Source organism: Pelophylax lessonae, assembly GCF_965119305.1.
Source record: "Pelophylax lessonae genome assembly, chromosome: 5".
NCBI classification, from domain to species: Eukaryota; Metazoa; Chordata; class Amphibia; order Anura; family Ranidae; genus Pelophylax; species Pelophylax lessonae.
Genome location: NC_138772.1, coordinates 41,495,849 through 41,514,823, shown reverse-complemented (window position 1 = coordinate 41,514,823; position 18,975 = coordinate 41,495,849). Strand labels below are relative to the sequence as shown.

The 18,975-nt window shown below is 41.5% G+C and overlaps 1 protein-coding gene across 1 annotated transcript in view; it reads right to left on the bottom strand.

The window, feature by feature from the left end:
• THSD7A (thrombospondin type 1 domain containing 7A) overlaps positions 1 to 18,975 on the bottom strand; it is a 518,460-nt gene that overhangs the window by 2,625 nt on the left and 496,860 nt on the right. Inside the window, exons 26-28 of the mRNA XM_082258557.1 lie at positions 13,205 to 13,287; positions 8,870 to 9,083; positions 2,239 to 2,326 (exon numbers count right to left, since the gene is read on the bottom strand). Coding sequence (XP_082114683.1) covers positions 2,239 to 2,326; positions 8,870 to 9,083; positions 13,205 to 13,287 — 385 coding nt within the window. The remainder of the gene's footprint in view (positions 1 to 2,238; positions 2,327 to 8,869; positions 9,084 to 13,204; positions 13,288 to 18,975) is intronic.

Below are 18,975 nucleotides of genomic sequence, written 5' to 3'. Positions count from 1 at the left end.
GTTTCCACAAAAGGTATAGCATCTACAAACTATGCAAAATTTTTATGGAATTTTTATTTAGTTTTTTTACTAGTAATGGCGGCGATCCTCGATTTTTAGCGGACTGACACTTTTTACACTTTTTGGGGACCAGTGACACCAATACAATGATCAGTGCTAAAAAAAATGCACTGTCACTGTACTAATGACACTGGCTGGGAAGGGGTAAACATCAGGGGCGATAAAAGGATTAAGAGTGTCCCTAGGGAGGGGCTGCACTAACTGTTACTAACTGTGGGGGAGGGGGTTGCACTGTTTGGGGGAAGACAGAGATCCGAGTTCCTGCTTAGCAGGAACACAAAATCATCTTGTCCCTTTGCAGAACTGCCTCTCCCAGGGGTGATCCCGGGTGGCCGGTGGACATCTGGTCTGCCGGACCCGTTGATTGACATCCCCGCTAGCCAATCATGGCACCTCCAGTGGCTCAATGGTGCAATCTAGTGGCTATTGAACGAAATGACGTACAGGTATGTCGTTTCACGCAAAAGCGCCACTTTGCTGCAGTATATATACAAGGCGGCTGGTTGGCAAGAGATTAAAGTGGTTGTAAACCACTGGACTTTTTTTTTTTTTTTACACCCTGCAAGGTAAAGGCATAAAGTGCTAGTATGCATTGCATACTAGCACATTATGTTAAACTTACCTCAAAACGAAGCCCTCCTGTGCCGAGATCTCAGAGCTGAAGCGGTCTTCCGTCTTCACCTGTCTTGCTTCTGGGTTCACGGGCTCTGTGACTGGCCAGAGCCGCAATGACTTAACTCCCACGCATGGGCGCGGGAGCCGCGGATTACAGCACAGGGCTCGGAAGGAGCTTCACGGCTAGCTGTTCCTTTAGAGCGCATGTGCCAGTGATGTCATCGGCTGCATGTAATGTAATTATCTCCTAAATGGTGCAAGTTTAGGAGATATTTACACTATCTATAGGTAAGCCTTATTACAGGCTTACCTATAGGTAAAAGTAATGTGTGGAATTTTACTTCCACTTTAAAGTGCCAGTAAATGACAGCTCCCAGTTGCTTTACTTTTGCTGTAACAAAAATAAAAAAAAGCCATGGGCTCTTCACTTCCTTCTTACCAGGCCCCTCAGGTCTATTCACCTTTAGAGGTATGTAGCGTTAACATATTTTGGCAATAGTGAAGCAAGTTATATAATTCTTTCAAACATACATTTATATTGCTGTGTTATTGTTCAATAAGGTATTACGGTATATTTATTATTAAAAAAATAAAAATAATAATAATATTATTAATAATAATAATCCTGAGCAACATTTTCCATTTAGTTCATTTTTTCCCAGTACTTTTTGCAAGTAGATTCCTGTAAAAAGTATTTTTTGTACTTTTATTGATGATGATTTGTGCAGTACCCAGCATAGCCTGCTGGTGGCACTGTTGTCAAGATTGACTCCAGAACATTTTATTCTTAGCTCCAAAGCAGCCTAGAATGAGCAAACACATATTTGGCTTTCATGGGTTTTCTGTTGTAGCTGAATAGTTTGAAATAATCCTTGATTGAAAGAAATATCAAGACTTCCATTGCTGACCTCTTTCCGAAAAAAAATGGTAATTGCCTGGCTGCCTCTGGTATCAAAATATTCGGAGTCCCTGGCCTGAAAGAAGCATGAACTACTCTGGAACGACATACTTATATATACAATCTTTCCAGGTCGGGGTTTTAGAAATGACTGAAACCTCAGGATTGGCATACCACTCAGGAAAGTAGCATTTCCAAAATCACGAATTAAAGAATAATATTTTCATCAAATCTGTCACCCCAATAATTGTTACAGTGTAATAATAAATGTTAATAAATAATGTGAATGTTGGCTCATTATCTGCAGAGAGCTGTTCATACTTCTTACAGAGTCAGAGATGTAAGCTGCGAAACAGCCATTGATTTTACACTTCTAGTTACTCTGCAACAGAAGAATGATTTTATAAACAAAAATATGATATCTGCATTGCTCTACTCTGTTCTACAATTATTTTTATTGCTATTATTATTATTATATTTATTATTATTATTATTATTATACCACTTGACCCTTGGAAGATTCACCACCCTTCATGACCATGCCATTTTTGCCCTTACACTCTATAGCAAGCAAAAAAAAACAAAAAAAAACAGACATTGCTACATTGTAAAAGATATACACAACTTGCATAAAAATAATAAAAAAAAAAAAAAAAAAAACTTACCAGGCCAGATAGATCATTGAAACCACAAATAAGAGCAACACAAAGGCCCCTGCCGCTACCCCATAGACCCAGGTCTTCAGCTTCCCATCTAGAGAAATCCAATATAAGGTTTTGGTTAGTACAAGGATTTTGTTATCTCTATATCAAATAGGACACAAAAAACATGTCCCACGTCATAAATAAATACATTGTTACTTTCTGGATGCCACAGACTAAAGCCGGCCATACATGGATTGAAATTCGGCTGGTTTAGAGAGAGACTGGCCAAATTTCAATCAATCGTATGGGCAGGGAGGTTGTACTGATCGACTTCTGTACAACTGCCCTGTCGGATTTTCCATACTCGATCATAACATATTGCAGCGGGGTTGATTCCCCCATCCACATCAAATGTGTAACAAATGAACCAGCGCTGCAACCAGGATTCCAAGGCTCAGGGCCGGGTGCTCAGGCTGAACAGGCTTCCATCCTCCTCCAAAGCTGAATATATGAAAGAAAAAGCTGGCACTCCAGTATATCAGCATAAGCAGACTTCCTTTAATTTAAGACGATATAACACAGCTGGAAAAATATCCAACGTGTTTCAGCCTTTAGGCCTTAATCAGAGCTAATAAAAGCCTAATGTCTGTGTGACAGAGCCTACAGGGACAATGGCTTTTGGAGGGGACTGCAGGCTAGCCTCATGCCTACTGACTATGGGCCCTGGTGTTTGAGGGGGGTCTATTTTATGGAAGGGTTGTGCCAGGGGGTACCTGGAGTAATTTTACTTCAGATTCAAGTTCATGTCTCCCCAAAACACAGAGACTCTGGGAACTGGAGGACCCAGATACAGATTTGGGGCCTCTATGCCCAAACCAGCATTGACTGCCTCAACCCCACTCCTAGACTCAGAGTAGATGGTAATATGATCAGCCCAAAACAACCTGATGCTGGGGTCTCCTGATCTAATCTGTTTATTAAGGTGTTATGTTACATAGTTAGTCAGGTTGGAAAAAGACACAAGTCTATCTGGCTCAACCAATAAAAAACCAAAAACAGTAAAGAAAACCCAATCATACAATCCCATATACACAATCCTATACCCACAGTTGATCCAGAGGAAGGCGAAAAACCCCAGCAAAGTATGATTGAATTTGCCACAGCAGGGGAAAAAATTCCTTCCTGATCCCCCAAGAGGCAATCGGATATTCCCTGGATCAACTTTACCTATAAATATTAGTACCCAGTTATATTATGTACACCTTGGAAATAATCCAGGCCTTTTTTAAAGCAATCTACTGAGCTGGCCAGAACCACCTCTGGAGGGAGTCTATTCTACATTTTCACAGCTCTTACGGTGAAGAAACCTTTCCGTATTTGGAGACAAAATCTGTTTTCCTCTAAATGTAAAGAGTGCCCCCTTGTCCTCTGTGTTGACCTTAAAGTGAATAACTCAACACCAAGTTCACTTTATGGACCCCTTATGTATTTATACATGCTGATCATATCCCCCCTTAATAATCTTCTCTTCTCAAGAGAGAATAAATTCAGTTCCTCTAATCCTTCCTCATAGCTGAGCTCCTCCATGCCTTTTATCAGTTTGGTTGCCCTTCTCTCTTTCTCCGGTTCCCCGATATCCTTTTTGAGAACTGGTGCCCAAAACTGAACTGCATATTCCAGATGAGGTCTTACTAATGATTTGTACAGGGGCAAAATGATATCTCTCTCTCTGGAGTCCATGCCTCTATGTGTTTATTGTTAGGTATGTCTCTCCCATTGTGTGCCTCCTAGGTGTGCATTCCCATTGTTATTTGAGTCACCTATTGTTTCTGTCTGGTAGCTTATTTGTCTAACTCTTGGAGGTTCCTACATGATGAGATTAGCCTTGTGTCAACTTTATCTTGTTATCTATCCATTGTGTGAGGTTTTGGGTAATATTTGGTTTATTGTTAATGTTGAAGACTGCCCTAATTTTGAAGTGTATAAAAACCTGCATTTCTCTTCAATAAACCGACATTCCTTTGTTTCTCATGCCAACATTTTGTCTGTGTACGATGCTTGGGGTAAAAGGGCTGGTATAAGCTCTTAGTCTGCTGGAAGGGTTTGGAGAGCAAAAGGCACTGCTTGACGGAAGCACCCAGCAGGGTGCCAACAAGGGTCCCCCACAGTCTGAAACCTGTTGGATGTTTTTTTGGGTGTATTTTATCTTCTTAAAGGAAGTCCGTCTATGCTGTTATACTGGAGTGCCTGCTTTCCTTGCATGTATCCACATTGAATATGTGGATGGGGGAATCAAGTAAATTTTTTTCTTTTAACCCTCTGCTAGAACTAAAAAAATTGACTCACCTGTGAGCTGCCTTACACATTATATAAAGTGAACGAATGTGTAGCAAGCCATTGAAGTCAGTCCCCATACAGTTTTTATTTGAGACTAAAAAGGTAGGCTTTTAAGGACGAAGCCAACACATTTCGAGGGTTATGTGAGAGTCTACCATCAGGGCTAGAAAAAGAAAAAAATATATGCTGCACTCTGGAAAAATTTAAAAACTACTCTTGCAGTGGGCCTCTCCCTGTTTTTTTCCAGGGCAGGGGTCTCCAAATTACTCCTCATGGGCCACAACCGGCCCGCTAAAAAAATGTATCTGGCTCTCAGCTAGGTTCAGTGTTGACGGACATGTGCACAACGAAAAAATGTGTTTAGTTTAGATTCGATTTTGATTTTAAATAATTTTGTTTCATTCAGTTTGAGGAATCATTTCATTTATTAGTTTTTAAATTTACTACAAATTTTTGGAATTCAGTCGAACTGAATTCAATTAGACCGAATTTAGAAAATTTGACATTCGGCATTCGAATTTCAATTTATTCTATTTGAAATTCAGATTTCAGAAGCCGATTATATTCTTTTTGTTTTATTCTTTTCTAGTCTATTGTTTTTTGTTTTTTGTTTTTCTATTCTACTCTATTCTAATCTATTCTATTCAAATTCAAATTTATACTATTCGAAATTCGAATTTCGGAAGACAGTCATATTCTTTCTATTTTATTCTATTGTTTTTTTTGTTTATATTCAATTCTTTTATTTCCTATTCTATACTTTTCTATTCTATTATTTTCTATTCGAATCTATTTTATTAGAAATTCGAAAGACGGTCATATTCTTTCTATTCTATTGTTTTTTTCTTTTCTATTCTATTCTTTTATTTTCAATGCCATTCTAATTACATAGTTACATAGTAGGTGAGGTTGAATAAAGACAATAGTCCATCCAGTTCAACCTGTGTAGGTGTGCGTGGCTGTAATCATCTCACATAGCCCTTAATGTCCTGATCCTTGAGATGCAAGTCTAATAGTCTTTTGAAAGCCACCATACTACCCGCAGAAACCACCTCTTGTGGTAGACAATTCCACAATCTTGTAGCCCTAACAGTAAAGAACCCTCCTCGTTGCCTGAGGTTAAAACGCTTCTCCTCTAATCGCATTGAATGTCCTCGAGTCCTCATGTAATTCCTTCGAATGAACAGTTATTTTTCTAAGCTGAGATCCCCATTAAGATATTTATAAATTGCTATCATGTCCCCCCTCAGACGTCTCTTCTCCAGGGAGAATAAATCGAGCGATTGTAGACGCTCTTCATAGTTAAGGTCCTCCAACCCCCTAATCAGTTTAGTTGCCCTTCTCTGGACTCTCTCCAGCTCCAACACATCCCTCCTGAGGACTGGCGACAAGAACTGGACAGAATACTCCAGATGCGGTCGGACCAGAGTTTTATAAAGTGGAAGGATTATAGTCTTATCTCTGGAATACATCCCTTTCTTTATGCATGCCAATAATCTGCTGCCTTTGGCAGCTGCCGCTTGACATTGCATGCTGTTGCCTAGTCTATCATCAACCAAGACTCCCAGATCTTTCTCTATTTTTGATTCCCCCAAGGGTTCCCCTCCTAACGTGTATTGTGTTTTTATGTTTTTAGTCCCCAAGTGCAAAACCTTACACTTCTCCACATTAAACCTCATTTGCCATGTCGTTGCCCACTCCGTAATTTTGTCCAGGTCATTCTGTAGGATATCTGCTTCATGCTGTGAAGTTATTGCCCTGGCCAATTTTGTGTCATCTGCAAAAACTGATAACGAACTACTGAACCCGTCCTCAATGCTGTTTATGAATAAATTGAACAAGGTTGGTCCCAGGACTGAGCCCTGGGGCACCCCGCTTACTACCTCAGACCAGTCTGAGTATGCGCTGTTTATTACCACCCTTTGGACACGGCCTTTTAGCCAGTTTAGTATCCAAGAGCAAACCCTGCTGTCGATACCTGCAGACCTTATTTTATAAATTAAGTGCTTGTGGGGAACTGTATCAAACGCCTTAGCGAAATCCAAGTACACCACATCCACTGGTCTCCCCTATCTAGCTCACAGCTCACCTCCTCTTAGAATGCTAAGAGATTGGTTTGACAAGAACGCCCATTTGTAAACCCGTGCTGATTACTGCTGATGATGCTGTTGTCTTTAGCAAACTCTACGATATAGTCCCTTATCATCCCCTCCAGAAGTTTACATACTATTGATGTCAAACTGACAGGCCTATAATTTCCCGGGATATGCCTCTGGCCCTTTTTGAATATTGGAATCACGTTAGCTTTCCTCCAATCCCCTGGTACATCTCCTGTCCTAATACTGTCAGCAAAGATCAGGAACAGTGATCTGGATATAACCTTACTGAGTTCCTTGAGTACTCTCGGATGTACGCCATCCGGGCCTGGTGATTTGTTTGTGTTAAGTTTATCCAGCCTTTCCCTGATTTCACCCTCTGTTAGCCATAGTGGCAAGTCCTGTGTATTACTACTAACCATACAGTCATGGTCAGTGTACCCCTCCGTTTCCTGTGTAAAGACTGACGAGAAAAAAGCATTCAGCACGGTTGCTTTTTCAGTGTCCTCTGTAACCATCCCCCCATCATTGCTAATTATGTGTGCAATATGCTCTGCCCTAGTTTTTTTGCTGTTGATATATTTAAAGAATTTCTTTGGGTTTTTTTTACTATCCTCCGCTATTTGTCTCTCAAAGTTGAATTTAGCCATCTTGATTTCTTGTTTACTTTTCTTATTTGAATCCTTGTATTGCTCGAAAGCCGATACTGTGCCCTCTGATTTATATTTCTTGAAGGCCAATTTTTTACCCCTAATAAGTTTTTTAACGCTACGGTTTAGCCAGCCAGGTTTGGCTTTGTCTCTTCTAAATTTATTTCCCATAGGAATGCACTGCAAGATGCCTTTGCTTAATATATTCCTAAAGCATTCCCATTTTTCCTCTGTGGTCAGGGATCCCAGGGTTTGGTCCCAGTTTACCCTTTCCATCAATGAGTACAATTTTGGAAAGTTTGCCCTTCTGAAGTTTACGGTTCTTATGTTCCCCACTTGCCTTGCTATATTGTTATTTATACTAAATGTGATCATCCTGTGATCGCTAGAGCCCAGGTTGTCCTGGACTCCTACCTCCGAGATTAGGTCTGGGTCATTAGTGATCAATAGATCCAGGACTGCGTTTTCTCTGGTAGGGGAATCCAACAACTGTGACATGTAATTATCCTGTAAGGTTTCCGTGAATAGACGGGCCTTCTGTGAGTGTGCAGTCCCCTCTTCCCAGTCAATGTCGGGATAATTGAAGTCCCCCAATATGATGACTGATCCCAATCTTGCCACTTTACCCAAAAGTGCTAAAAATTCCAGCTCTACCTCCTCCCCTTGGTTAGGTGGCCTATAGCAAACCCCCACAATTACTTTTCCCTTTTCTCCTTCCCTATGGAGTTCTACCCACACAGATTCTAAATCCATGCTCATCCCATCCATAATGTCACTCCTTTCTATCACCTTTATATTGTTCTTGACATAGAGACATATCCCTCCCCCTCTTTTTCCTACCCTGTCCTTCCGGTACACCGAATACCCTTGGATATTCTATTATTTTCTATTGTATTCCTTTAATTTCTTTTCTATGCTAATCTTTTATTTTCTATTCAATTCACGTATTTTATATTCTATTTTATTCTAATCTTTTATTTTCTATTCTGTTCTGTTTCGCTGTATTCTTTTCTATTCTATTCTTTCCTATTCTATTATATTCAATGATTTTATTTTTTATTATATTTGATTCTTTTCTTTTTTTTTTTATTTTATTGTGTTCTGTTTTACTCTATTCTGTTCCTTTATTTTTAATTCTTTTTTATTATGTTCTTGTTTTAAAATTCCATTTCAAATTCATTTTCAAATTTGATTCAATTCAGAATTATGGCCGAATTTTGTTTCCTTATTTCGGATTCGTTTACATTTGTTATTATTGTAATCCATAAAGTTGGACACATCTGAATTTTTGAATAACTAAAAATTCATCCGAATTTCGATTTGGAACGAAACGAACCACACATGTCTAGTCAGGCCCCAGAATCTGCCTAACAGGGCCGTCTTTACCACAGGGCAAAAGGGGCAGCTGCCCCGGACCCAGTCATTGTTGTGGGGCCCAAAGCAACTGCCTCTTGAGCCTGCACTTTCTGCAAATAGTTGATAAATGCATTTGGGAGGGCCCAAGAAAATGTTTGCCCAGGGTCCAATCAATATTGCCTACAGGTGCAACTTTTCCCACTGGCTACCTACCTGAACCAAAAGGTTGCAGGAACCACGTCCGCCCACCATAGCCGGACAGACTGCTCGATGGTTGGGTGGGGTTGATGGCTCGACTGGTCTTTACATCCCCTTTCTTGTCATCGGAGGTGGGTATGATCACTACAGGGATGAGGGTGCACTGATCGAGGCTCCCATCTGAAGACATCACCTCCGTGTAACCATCTTCACAGCCACAGGATCCCGTCTACAACAGAGAGAGGCAGCTTCAATATTCAGAATGGGTGCCACTGAAACCACTCTATTATGTTACTAGAAGGAATAATATTAATAATATCACTACTAATAATAGCAAGAACATTGTGCTCTATAATCAGAATCTCTCACCTTGTGCTGCCGCTGGTAATATCGGGACACTTATCCTCATTGACACCCCCAAAACAGCTCATTGACACCAAACAGGTAAGAAGTAATACAGATTTGTCAGGTAGATTGTACCCCTGAGTGCATTCAAGCCCTGATAAAGGAGCGCCTTGGCTCGACAACGTGCTGGCTCTTCATGAGATCATATTAAAAATCAATAAATCCATTTATTTTTTTTTTAAGCCAGAAGAAAGGACAGTCAGGGCTGCTGTTAGAAATTATGGGGCCCGTACAGATTACCTTGCAGCCCCCCCCCCCCCGAATATATCAGGACAATATTTTCACTAAAAATACACTAAAATCATTATTAGCGGACACAAATATACCAGAGAACCGTGTGAACTAGCCCTTTTTAAATTCTGTTTTACATTTTTTTTTTTATGTATAAATATTTTTTTAAACGTTAAACATTTTTACAATTATTTTATTTTACTTTTTTTTTAATTATTTATTACAATGTATAATTCTTTTCTTTTTTTTTTTAACAATTTGTTATTTTTTTTTTTACAGGACAGGGAAAGCCTGATGTGCTGTGGGGGGGGGGGGGGGGCACAAAGCAAGCAGAACAGGGAGGGGGATCAGTGTCGGAGAAGAAATTACAAGAATAATGCCCTGTGTCTGTGTCTCTCCCTGCAGCAGCTGAAAGCCAGCGGGAGGGGGAGAAACTGACTTTCAGCTGCTGCAGAGAGCCGCACAGGGCTTCCTTCTGTAATTGCCCCTCCGCCCGACCACACTGATTTCCTGTGTTGTTGCCCCCCCATGTGCTTGTGCCATCTACAGGAGGACTGCTGGTCCCCCCCCCTATCAGTGGCCCTGAGGACAGTACTTCTATTTAATGAGAAACGTCCCTTGTGCTGGTGGCTGCTGTCTTAGTTAGAAATCTTCCATCTTGCCCCCCACAACTCCCACACCACTGCTAAAGTAATCTTCTGGTGCTGCAGGAGTTAATACAGCCACTGGATCTGTCCATAGGCACTTATTTAGAGTGCCCACTATGCCCAACCCTTCCCTCCCTCCTCCTCCATTCATAGAAGCTGTGCTATAGCTTTCATCAATGAAAAGTGCTTTATAAATGGGGGGATGGGTGGATGAATGAAAAGTCTGCCGCCTTCATTCATTGATGGAAGCTTTAGCTACAGAAAAGATCTGTCATTGGCACTTATCAAGAGTGCTCACTATGCCCACCCTTTCCATCCACCTCCTGCATTCATGTAGAAGCTGTACTATAGCCTCTATTAGTAAAAAAACACTCTATGAATGGAGAAAGGGTGGGCATAAACCAAGGGATCAGCATGGTCATAACAGTAGAAACCTGACAGAGGTTCTAACTTTTATTGCAGACTGAACCTCTATTGGGGCAATTCTGCTCACTTCCTGTTCTGGTGACATAACAAAAGTGAGGGAAAACCCCCCTAATGGGAATACATTCAGCAAAAAAAAAAAAAAAAAAATCAGGGATGTTCCAAACCTTCCCCAGATATCAAAATTAAAAAAAAAAAAAACTGTTTGACTGGAGTGCCACTTTAATAGCAAAATGAAGACTAGAGTGCCAACTATGCCCCACCCTTTCCGCCCGCCCCACTGTTCCATTTATAGAAGCCGTACTATTGCTTCCATCAATGAAAAGTACTTTAAGAAAGGAGGACAGGTGGATGAATGAAAGGTCTGCCTCCTCCATTCATTGAGCACGTTCGTTGATGGAAGCTAAAGCTACACAGCCAACTCTGTAAAATTCCCAATTACTGATACTAGAGAGTCACCGGAAGTGACCTGGTTGGAGATTTTGACGAGTTGGCTGTTTTGACACCGTCAACAGGGGTGGCACCAAGGGGGCGGGAGGATATAGAGACCTACTCAGAGAGCGGGAGCCTTTTTATATTAACAAGCAAGTAATTATCGCCTTGTTAATATGATCCAGATCCGCCACCCCGCCAACAATGTCGTTCTTTCAGCAGCGCAGGGGGCGAGAGACCCTGGAGTGGACACATGGGCAGAATCCTGCCAAAGGGTAGGACTATGCAGGGGAGGCATAGAGTAGAATGGCGTACTGTGATTAGAGAGAAAAGGGGGGGGAGTAATGACTGCAAGAGGCACTGTGATGGTGGGCTGTGACTGCTAGGGGCATTGTAAAGGGGGCACTGTGATATAACGGGGACTGCACTGTAAAGGGGCACTGTAATGATTAAAGTGCAGACCCCTTTACATCACAGTGCCCCCTTTACATTACAGTGCAGAGGACTGACTCTGTGAATATGCCGTCACCAGCCCCCCCCTGCTAATGCCTGCCTACCCACCCAGTCCCTGGAAAAATTGGCTGCTCAGTCTAGAATGCCCGGTCCTATTTTGGTTAATATTAACTAAACACGCTTTAAAGTGGAGTTCCACTCAAAAGTGGAACTTACGCTTGTCTGTCTCCTCCCCCCATCCAGTGCCACAATTGGCACCTTTCGGGGGGGGAGGGGGGGGGGGGTTGAGCGAGTACCTGTATTTAACAGGTACCCCTCCCCACTTCCGTTGGACCTCACTGTGGCATGGTACATCAGCAGCTCTGCCCCCCTCCTTCTTCCCCTGCTGCCGGGCCAGTAAGAGAGCGCAGCGTGCTTCGCTGCTGGGCTCCCTTACCGGCAATGGCGGCGGCAGCAACCAACAGCCGATAAAAACGCTGGATTCCAGGACAGGCAAGTGTCCTAATATTAAAGGTCAGCAGCTACAGTATGTGTAGCTGTTGACTTAGATTTTTGGAGGGGGGAGGGTAGCGGAACTCCGCTTTAAAGCTACTTGGGCCCTTCCACCATTTAGTTTGGGGCTCCTCTGTATTTTTTTGCTTCAAGTCACATTCTGGGTACAAAAGTGCTCTATGAATTGAGAACAGGAGGATGAATGAAAAGGTCGGCTTTCTTCATTCATAAAACTTTTTATGAATGAAAGATATAGTACAGATTCTATTAATGGAGAAGGGTGTGGAAAGGACAGGCACGGTGGGCACTCTTGATGAGTGCCAATTCCAGCTTTTTACTGTAGCTGTAGCTTATGTCAGTGAAAAGTGCTCAATGAATGAAGGAGGCAGACCTTTCATTTATCCACCTGTCCTCCATTCACAAAGCACTTTTCAGTGTTGGAAGTTATAGTACAGCTTCTAGGAATGGAGGAGAGGGGCAGAAAGGGTGGGCATTCCTGATGGGTGCCAATGACAGGTCTATAATGTATCTATAACTTACATCAATGAAAAATGCTTTATGAATGGAGAAGGCAGACCTTTCATCCATCCGCCTGTCCGGAAAGAGTGGCCATAGTCCAATGGATCAGCATGGCCATTGCAATAAAAACCTGACAGGGGTTCTACCTTCTCTCCACTTCATTATTTTGCAGCCTGGACCTCCACTAGGCAAATCTGCTTACTTTCGGTTCTGGTGACACAACAGGAAGTGAGGAAAAACCTCCCTAATAGGGATACACTCCGCTAAAAAAAAAAAAAAAAAGGTGATGTTCCAACCCTTCTCCAGCAAAAAAAGCAAAATTTGTTTTGATTAGAGTTCCATATTATGATCAAAATGAAGATGATTATAGCCATTTAGCTCTTATATGAGCCCTTGCTGCATATGCTTCTCTGCAGTTTTTTTTTTTATAATTGATTCATATTAATTAAATTGCTTAGATAGTCTAAGGGTTTTTTTTGTGACGTAAAAATGCAAACCTCTCCGGGAGCTCAGCAGCTAGCAGGAGGCTAATAGACAAAGTGATAAAAGAACAGTGAAACTCGCAGTAAAGTAATTACACAACTTTGTACAAATTGAGATTTCAGCAGCGACAGAGACAAGCCATCGATCATACTTATAGGACAATTAAGAGGAAGTCGTTCTTCTCTCTGCGTTATGGATGATACGGGGAAATGTAGTGGAACCGCTGCATAATGACATGTGATCTCTCCCCGGTGGCGGCTCTTACCTCTGTGCAGTAGGAGTGCGGCTGCGTGCACGGCGGATTACAAATCCTTTCACTTTCCGGTTTGAGGACTTCAAAACAACCTCCTGAAGGGCAGAAAACATGCCAAAGATACTTAAACTGATTGTAAACCTTAGACATGAAATATGAACAATGCATATCCCTCTATAGTGTGTACTTGTCTCAATCCTGAGCACTGAGCATCATTTCTGTCTGCTGCCTCCTTCCAATTAGCATAAGTCACTTCTTACAAGTTTTCCTGACAAGAGAAAAAGGGTGACAGGGAGGGATCTCCAGCAGCAGCATTTGATTGACAGCCTCAGCTTTGTCCCTGTGTGCTGTGTGAAGGGGGTGTGTCTCTTCTCTCCAAACAGCTCTCCAGGGCCGGTGCTACCAGTAAGACGACCTAGGCAGCCGCCTAGGGCGCAACTTAGCAGGGATGCGCCGGCGGAGCCTGACCCGAGGTAAGTGACTTACCGTAAGTAGGGGTTTAAACCAGTAGCAGCCGGCCCATCCATTAGGGGCGCCGCCTCCTCCTATCCATGCGTCGACCGATGGAGCACCAGCCGCTACTGATTTTAACCCCTGCAGCAACTTGAGATGGGGGGGTGGGAGAGCATATGGAGGGGCGGCAATTTTTATTTTGCCTAAGGCGTAAAAAATCCTTGCACCGGCCCTGCAGCTCTCACTGAGCTCTGCAGAGTGTAACTTCAGCTCTCTGCCCACTGCCTTTTTTAGGGCTGAGAAATGCTGTGTAAATTCTGGACTTTGAATGGCTGTAGAGAAGCTAGGGCTGGAGATAACCAGATACAACTTATGTAGGAGGATTTATTTCATTTCTTTGTAAAACCTGCGGCTAGTCACACTATTGGGTATACAGGTGCATCTAAAAAAAAATAGAATACCAAAAAGGTAATTTATTTCAGTAATTAAATTCAAAAAGTGAAACTCATATACAGTGCCTTGCGAAAGTATTCGGCCCCCTTGAACTTTGCGACCTTTTGCCACATTTCAGGCTTCAAACATAAAGATATAAAACTGTAATTTTTTGTGAAGAATCAACAACAAGTGGGACACAATCATGAAGTGGAACGAAATTTATTGGATATTTCAAACTTTTTTAACAAATAAAAAATTGGGCGTGCAAAATTATTCAGCCCCCTTTAGTTAATACTTTGTAGCGCCACCTTTTGCTGCGATTACAGCTGTAAGTCGCTTGGGGTATGTCTCTATCAGTTTTGCAAATTGCGAGACTTAAATTTTTGCCCATTCCTCCTTGCAAAACAGCTCAAGCTCAGTGAGGTTGGATGAAGAGCGTTTGTGAACAGCAGTTTTCAGTTCTTTCCACAGATTCTCGATTGGATTCAGGTCTGGACTTTGACTTGGCCATTCTAACACCTGGATATGTTTATTTGTGAACCATTCCATTGTAGATTTTGCTTTATGTTTTGGATCATTGTCTTGTTGGAAGACAAATCTCCGTCCCAGTCTCAGGTCTTTTGCAGACTCCATCAGGTTTTCTTCCAGAATGGTCCTGTATTTGGCTCCATCCATCTTCCCATCAATTTTAACCATCTTCCCTGTCCCTGCTGAAGAAAAGCAGGCCCAAACCATGATGCTGCCACCACCATGTTTGACAGTGGGGATGGTGTGTTCAGGGTGATGAGCTGTGTTGCTTTTACGCCAAACATAACGTTTTGCATTGTTGCCAAAAAGTTTGATTTTGGTTTCATCTGACCAGAGCACCTTCTTCCACATGTTTGGTGTCTCCCAGGTGGCTTGTGGCAAACTTTAAATGACACTTTTTATGGATAGATTTAAGAAATGGCTTTCTTCTTGCCACTCTTCCATAAAGGCCAGATTTGTGCAGTATACGAGTGTTGTCCTATGGACAGAGTCTCCCACCTCAGCTGTAGATCTCTGCAGTTCATCCAGAGTGATCATGGGCCTCTTGGCTGCATCTCTGATCAGTCTTCTCCTTGTATGAGCTGAAAGTTTAGAGGGACGGCCAGGTCTTCGTAGATTTGCAGTGGTCTGATACTCCTTCCATTTCAATATTATCGCTTGCACAGTGCTCCTTGGGATGTTTAAAGCTTGGGAAATCTTTTTGTATCCAAATACGGCTTTAAACTTCTCCACAACAGTATCTCGGACCTGCCTGGTGTGTTTCTTGTTCTTCATGATGTTCTCTGCGCTTTAAACGGACCTCTGAGACTATCACAGTGCAGGTGCATTTATACGGAGACTTGATTACACACAGGTGGATTCTATTTATCATCATTAGTCATTTAGGTCAACATTGGATCATTCAGAGATCCTCACTGAACTTCTGGAGAGAATTTGCTGCACTGAAAGTAAAGGGGCTGAATAATTTTGCACGCCCAATTTTTCAGTTTTTTATTTGTTAACAAAGTTTGAAATATCCAATAAATTTCGTTCCACCTCATGATTGTGTCTCACTTGTTGTTGATTCTTCACAAAAAATTACAGTTTTATATCTTTATGTTTGAAGCCTGAAATGTGGCAAAAGGTCGCAAAGGGGCCGAATACTTTCGCAAGACACTGTATATTATATAGATGTGTTACACACAGAGTGATATATTTCAAGCATTTCTTTCTTTTAATTTTTATGATTAAGACTTACAGCTAGTGAAAACCCAAAATTTAGTATCTCCAAAAATTTGAATATTACATAAAACTAATAAAAAAAAATGATTTTTAATACAGAAATGTTGGCTTACTGAAAAGTATGTCCATGTACAGTATAGAATGCACTCAATACTTGGTCGGGGCTCTTTTTGCATAAATTACTGCATCAATGCGTCGTGGCATGGAGGCAAATAGGCCTGCGGCACTGCTGAGGTGTTATGGAAGCCCAGGTTGCTTTGATAGCGGCTTTCAGCTCATCTGCATTGTTGGGTCTGGTGTCTCTCATCTTCCTCTTGACAATACCCCACAGATTCTCTATGGGCTTTAGGTCAGGTGAGTTTGTTGGCCAATCAAGCACAATGTTACCATGATCATTAAACCAGGTATTGGTAGTTTTGGCAGTGTGGACAGGTGCCGAGTCCTGCTGGAAAAGGAAATCGGCATCTCCATAAAGCTGGTTAGCAAAGGGAAGCATGAAGTGCTCTAGAATTACCTGGTAGAGGGCTGCTCTGACTTTGGACTTGATAAAACATAGTGGACCAACACCAGCAGATGACATGGCACCCCAAATCATCACTGAGTTTGGAAACTTCACACTGGACCTCATGCAACTTGGATTCTGTGCCTCTTCACTCTTCCTCCAGACTCTGGGACCTTGATTTCCAAATTAAATGCAAAACTTTCTACAGTTCATGATGATGCATCACGCCGCATTAATGCTGTATTTCATGCAAAAGAAACCCGGACCAAGTACTGAGTGCATATTATATTGGACATACTTTTCAGTAAGCCAACAATTCTGTATTAAAAATCCTTTTTTTTTGTTTTTTTTTTTTTATTGGTCTTACATAATATTCTAATTTTCTGAGATAATACGTTTTAGGTTTTCACTAGCTGTAAGCCGAAATCATCAAAATTAAAATACAAAAATGCTTGAAATATATCACTCTGTGTGTAACGCATTTATATAAAATATATGAGTTTCACTTTTGGAATTGAATTACTGAAATAAATTAACTTTTTCATGATATTCAAATTTTCTGAGAAGCACCTGTATGTAAGGGTTTAGGGCCACTTTAATGCTATTGTGTCCTTTTTGGGGTAAAGCAATCTAAACGTATACTCCTGGTCTTCATATTTTTCTACTCATAGTCAGTGAGCCAAAAAGAGATGGAACTAGCAGATCCACACAAGAGCCAGGCATCTTACATTTTCAGAATAAGTTTCAAAAAGCAGCCGATACCCATTCTTCAAGTATTGTTCTAACCCCTTGCTGCCAGTGCCATTTTTGCATTTTTTTGCACACAGTTAAAAAAAATATTTTATACCCCAAGCATTTTATATTTTCTGGAAGCAGACAACCTACAGAATAAAATTGTGGTTTTCCAATTTTTTTCAGTCATACGATATTAGCACAATGGTTTATGAAACACAAAATATCAGTTAAAAAAAATACACTAAAGTTATTTTTAGGGCACATAAACACAGTATATTACCCAATTTTTGGTAAAATATAAGATAAGGTTGTGCCGAGTAAATAGATTCCCAACATGTCAAGCTTTAAAATATTGTACATCCATGAAGCAGTGACAAACTTTGGAACCCTATATTTCCCATAGCTGACATGTGTGTAGTTGTTCCCCCATGTGCATGTACAATCCTATGTGTACAGTATGGGTGGGTGAGGTCTCCAAATTTTTGGGGGAGAGAAATTTAAGTGCTTGGGTGTAACTTAAATTTTTTACATCCTTTTTAAATTTGTTTTTATCACGTACAGGAAACAAGTTCCCTATGCAATGCTCTTTATGGTGATAGCTTCTCTTTATTGAGACATCAGGGGTCTAAAAGACCCCAAGTGTCTAACTTGCCCTCCAATGAAGCTAATGGAACGCAGTGGCTGGGGAAAGGGACATCGGGACCCCAAAGTGACATTTTACGTATCAGTTCTGGGTCGTTAGCAGGAAGGAGAGATCAACGAACAGACATTTGCTGATCTTTGTTCCCTCTATCAGCACCTGGCCACTGCTATTTGGATTGACAGCACAGTCTATGCAACACAGTTCCCTATGCAATGCATTTTATGGTGGCAGCTTCTCTGTATTGAGACATATGGGGGTCTAAAAAGACCCTTGGTGTCTAACTTACCCTCCAATGAAGCTAATGGAGTGCAGTGGCTGGGGAAAGTGACACCAGGATCCCGAAGTGATGTTTTACACATCACTCCTGGGTTATTAGCATGAAGGAGAGATCAGCGAACAGACATTTGCTGATCTTTCTTCCCTCTATCAGCACCTGGCCACTGCTATTTGGATTGACAGCACAGTCTTTGCAACACAGTTCCCTATGCAATGCATTTTATGGTGGCAGATTCTCTTTATTGAGACATCGGGGGTCTGAAAAGACCCTTGGTGTCTAACTTGTCCTCCAATGACGCTAATGGAACGCAGTGGCTGGGGAAAGTGACACCGGGATCCCGAAGTGATGTTTTACATTAGCAGGAAGGAGAGATCAGCGAACAGACATTTGCTGATCTTTCTTCCCTCTATCAGCACCTGGTCACTGCTATTTGGATTGACAGTACTGTCTATGCTATTAAAACTCTCCCACATTGAGCTGCAGTGCTTGGGAGGGGAACGTGACACAAATGAAGTCAGAGAGGGTAAAGAAAGCATTGTGTTTACTTTATGAGGCTTAGGCATCACGTTCATATAAATTCATTACACTATATGTTCACATTAAAGTGTATATAAAGCCAAACCATAGGGATCCTAGATCTCCATATTTTAAAGAAAAGATAAGTTAATGGTCTTTACTGATAATAGGTACAATAATAATAATAATAAAAAAAAAAAACACTACAGTACATATACACTGATCAGCCATAACATGACCACGGACATGTAAAGTGAATAACATTGATTATCCTGTGACAATGGCACCTGGAAGTGGGTTGGATATGTTAGGCAGCAAGTGAACATGTTGTCCCTGAAGTTGAGGTGCTGAAAGCAGAAAAAGGATTTGAGGGACTTTGACAAGGGCCAAATTGTAAAGACTAGATGGGTCAGAGCAACTCCAACACTGCAGCTCTTGTGGGATGTTGCCGGTCTGCAGTGGTCAGTATCGAC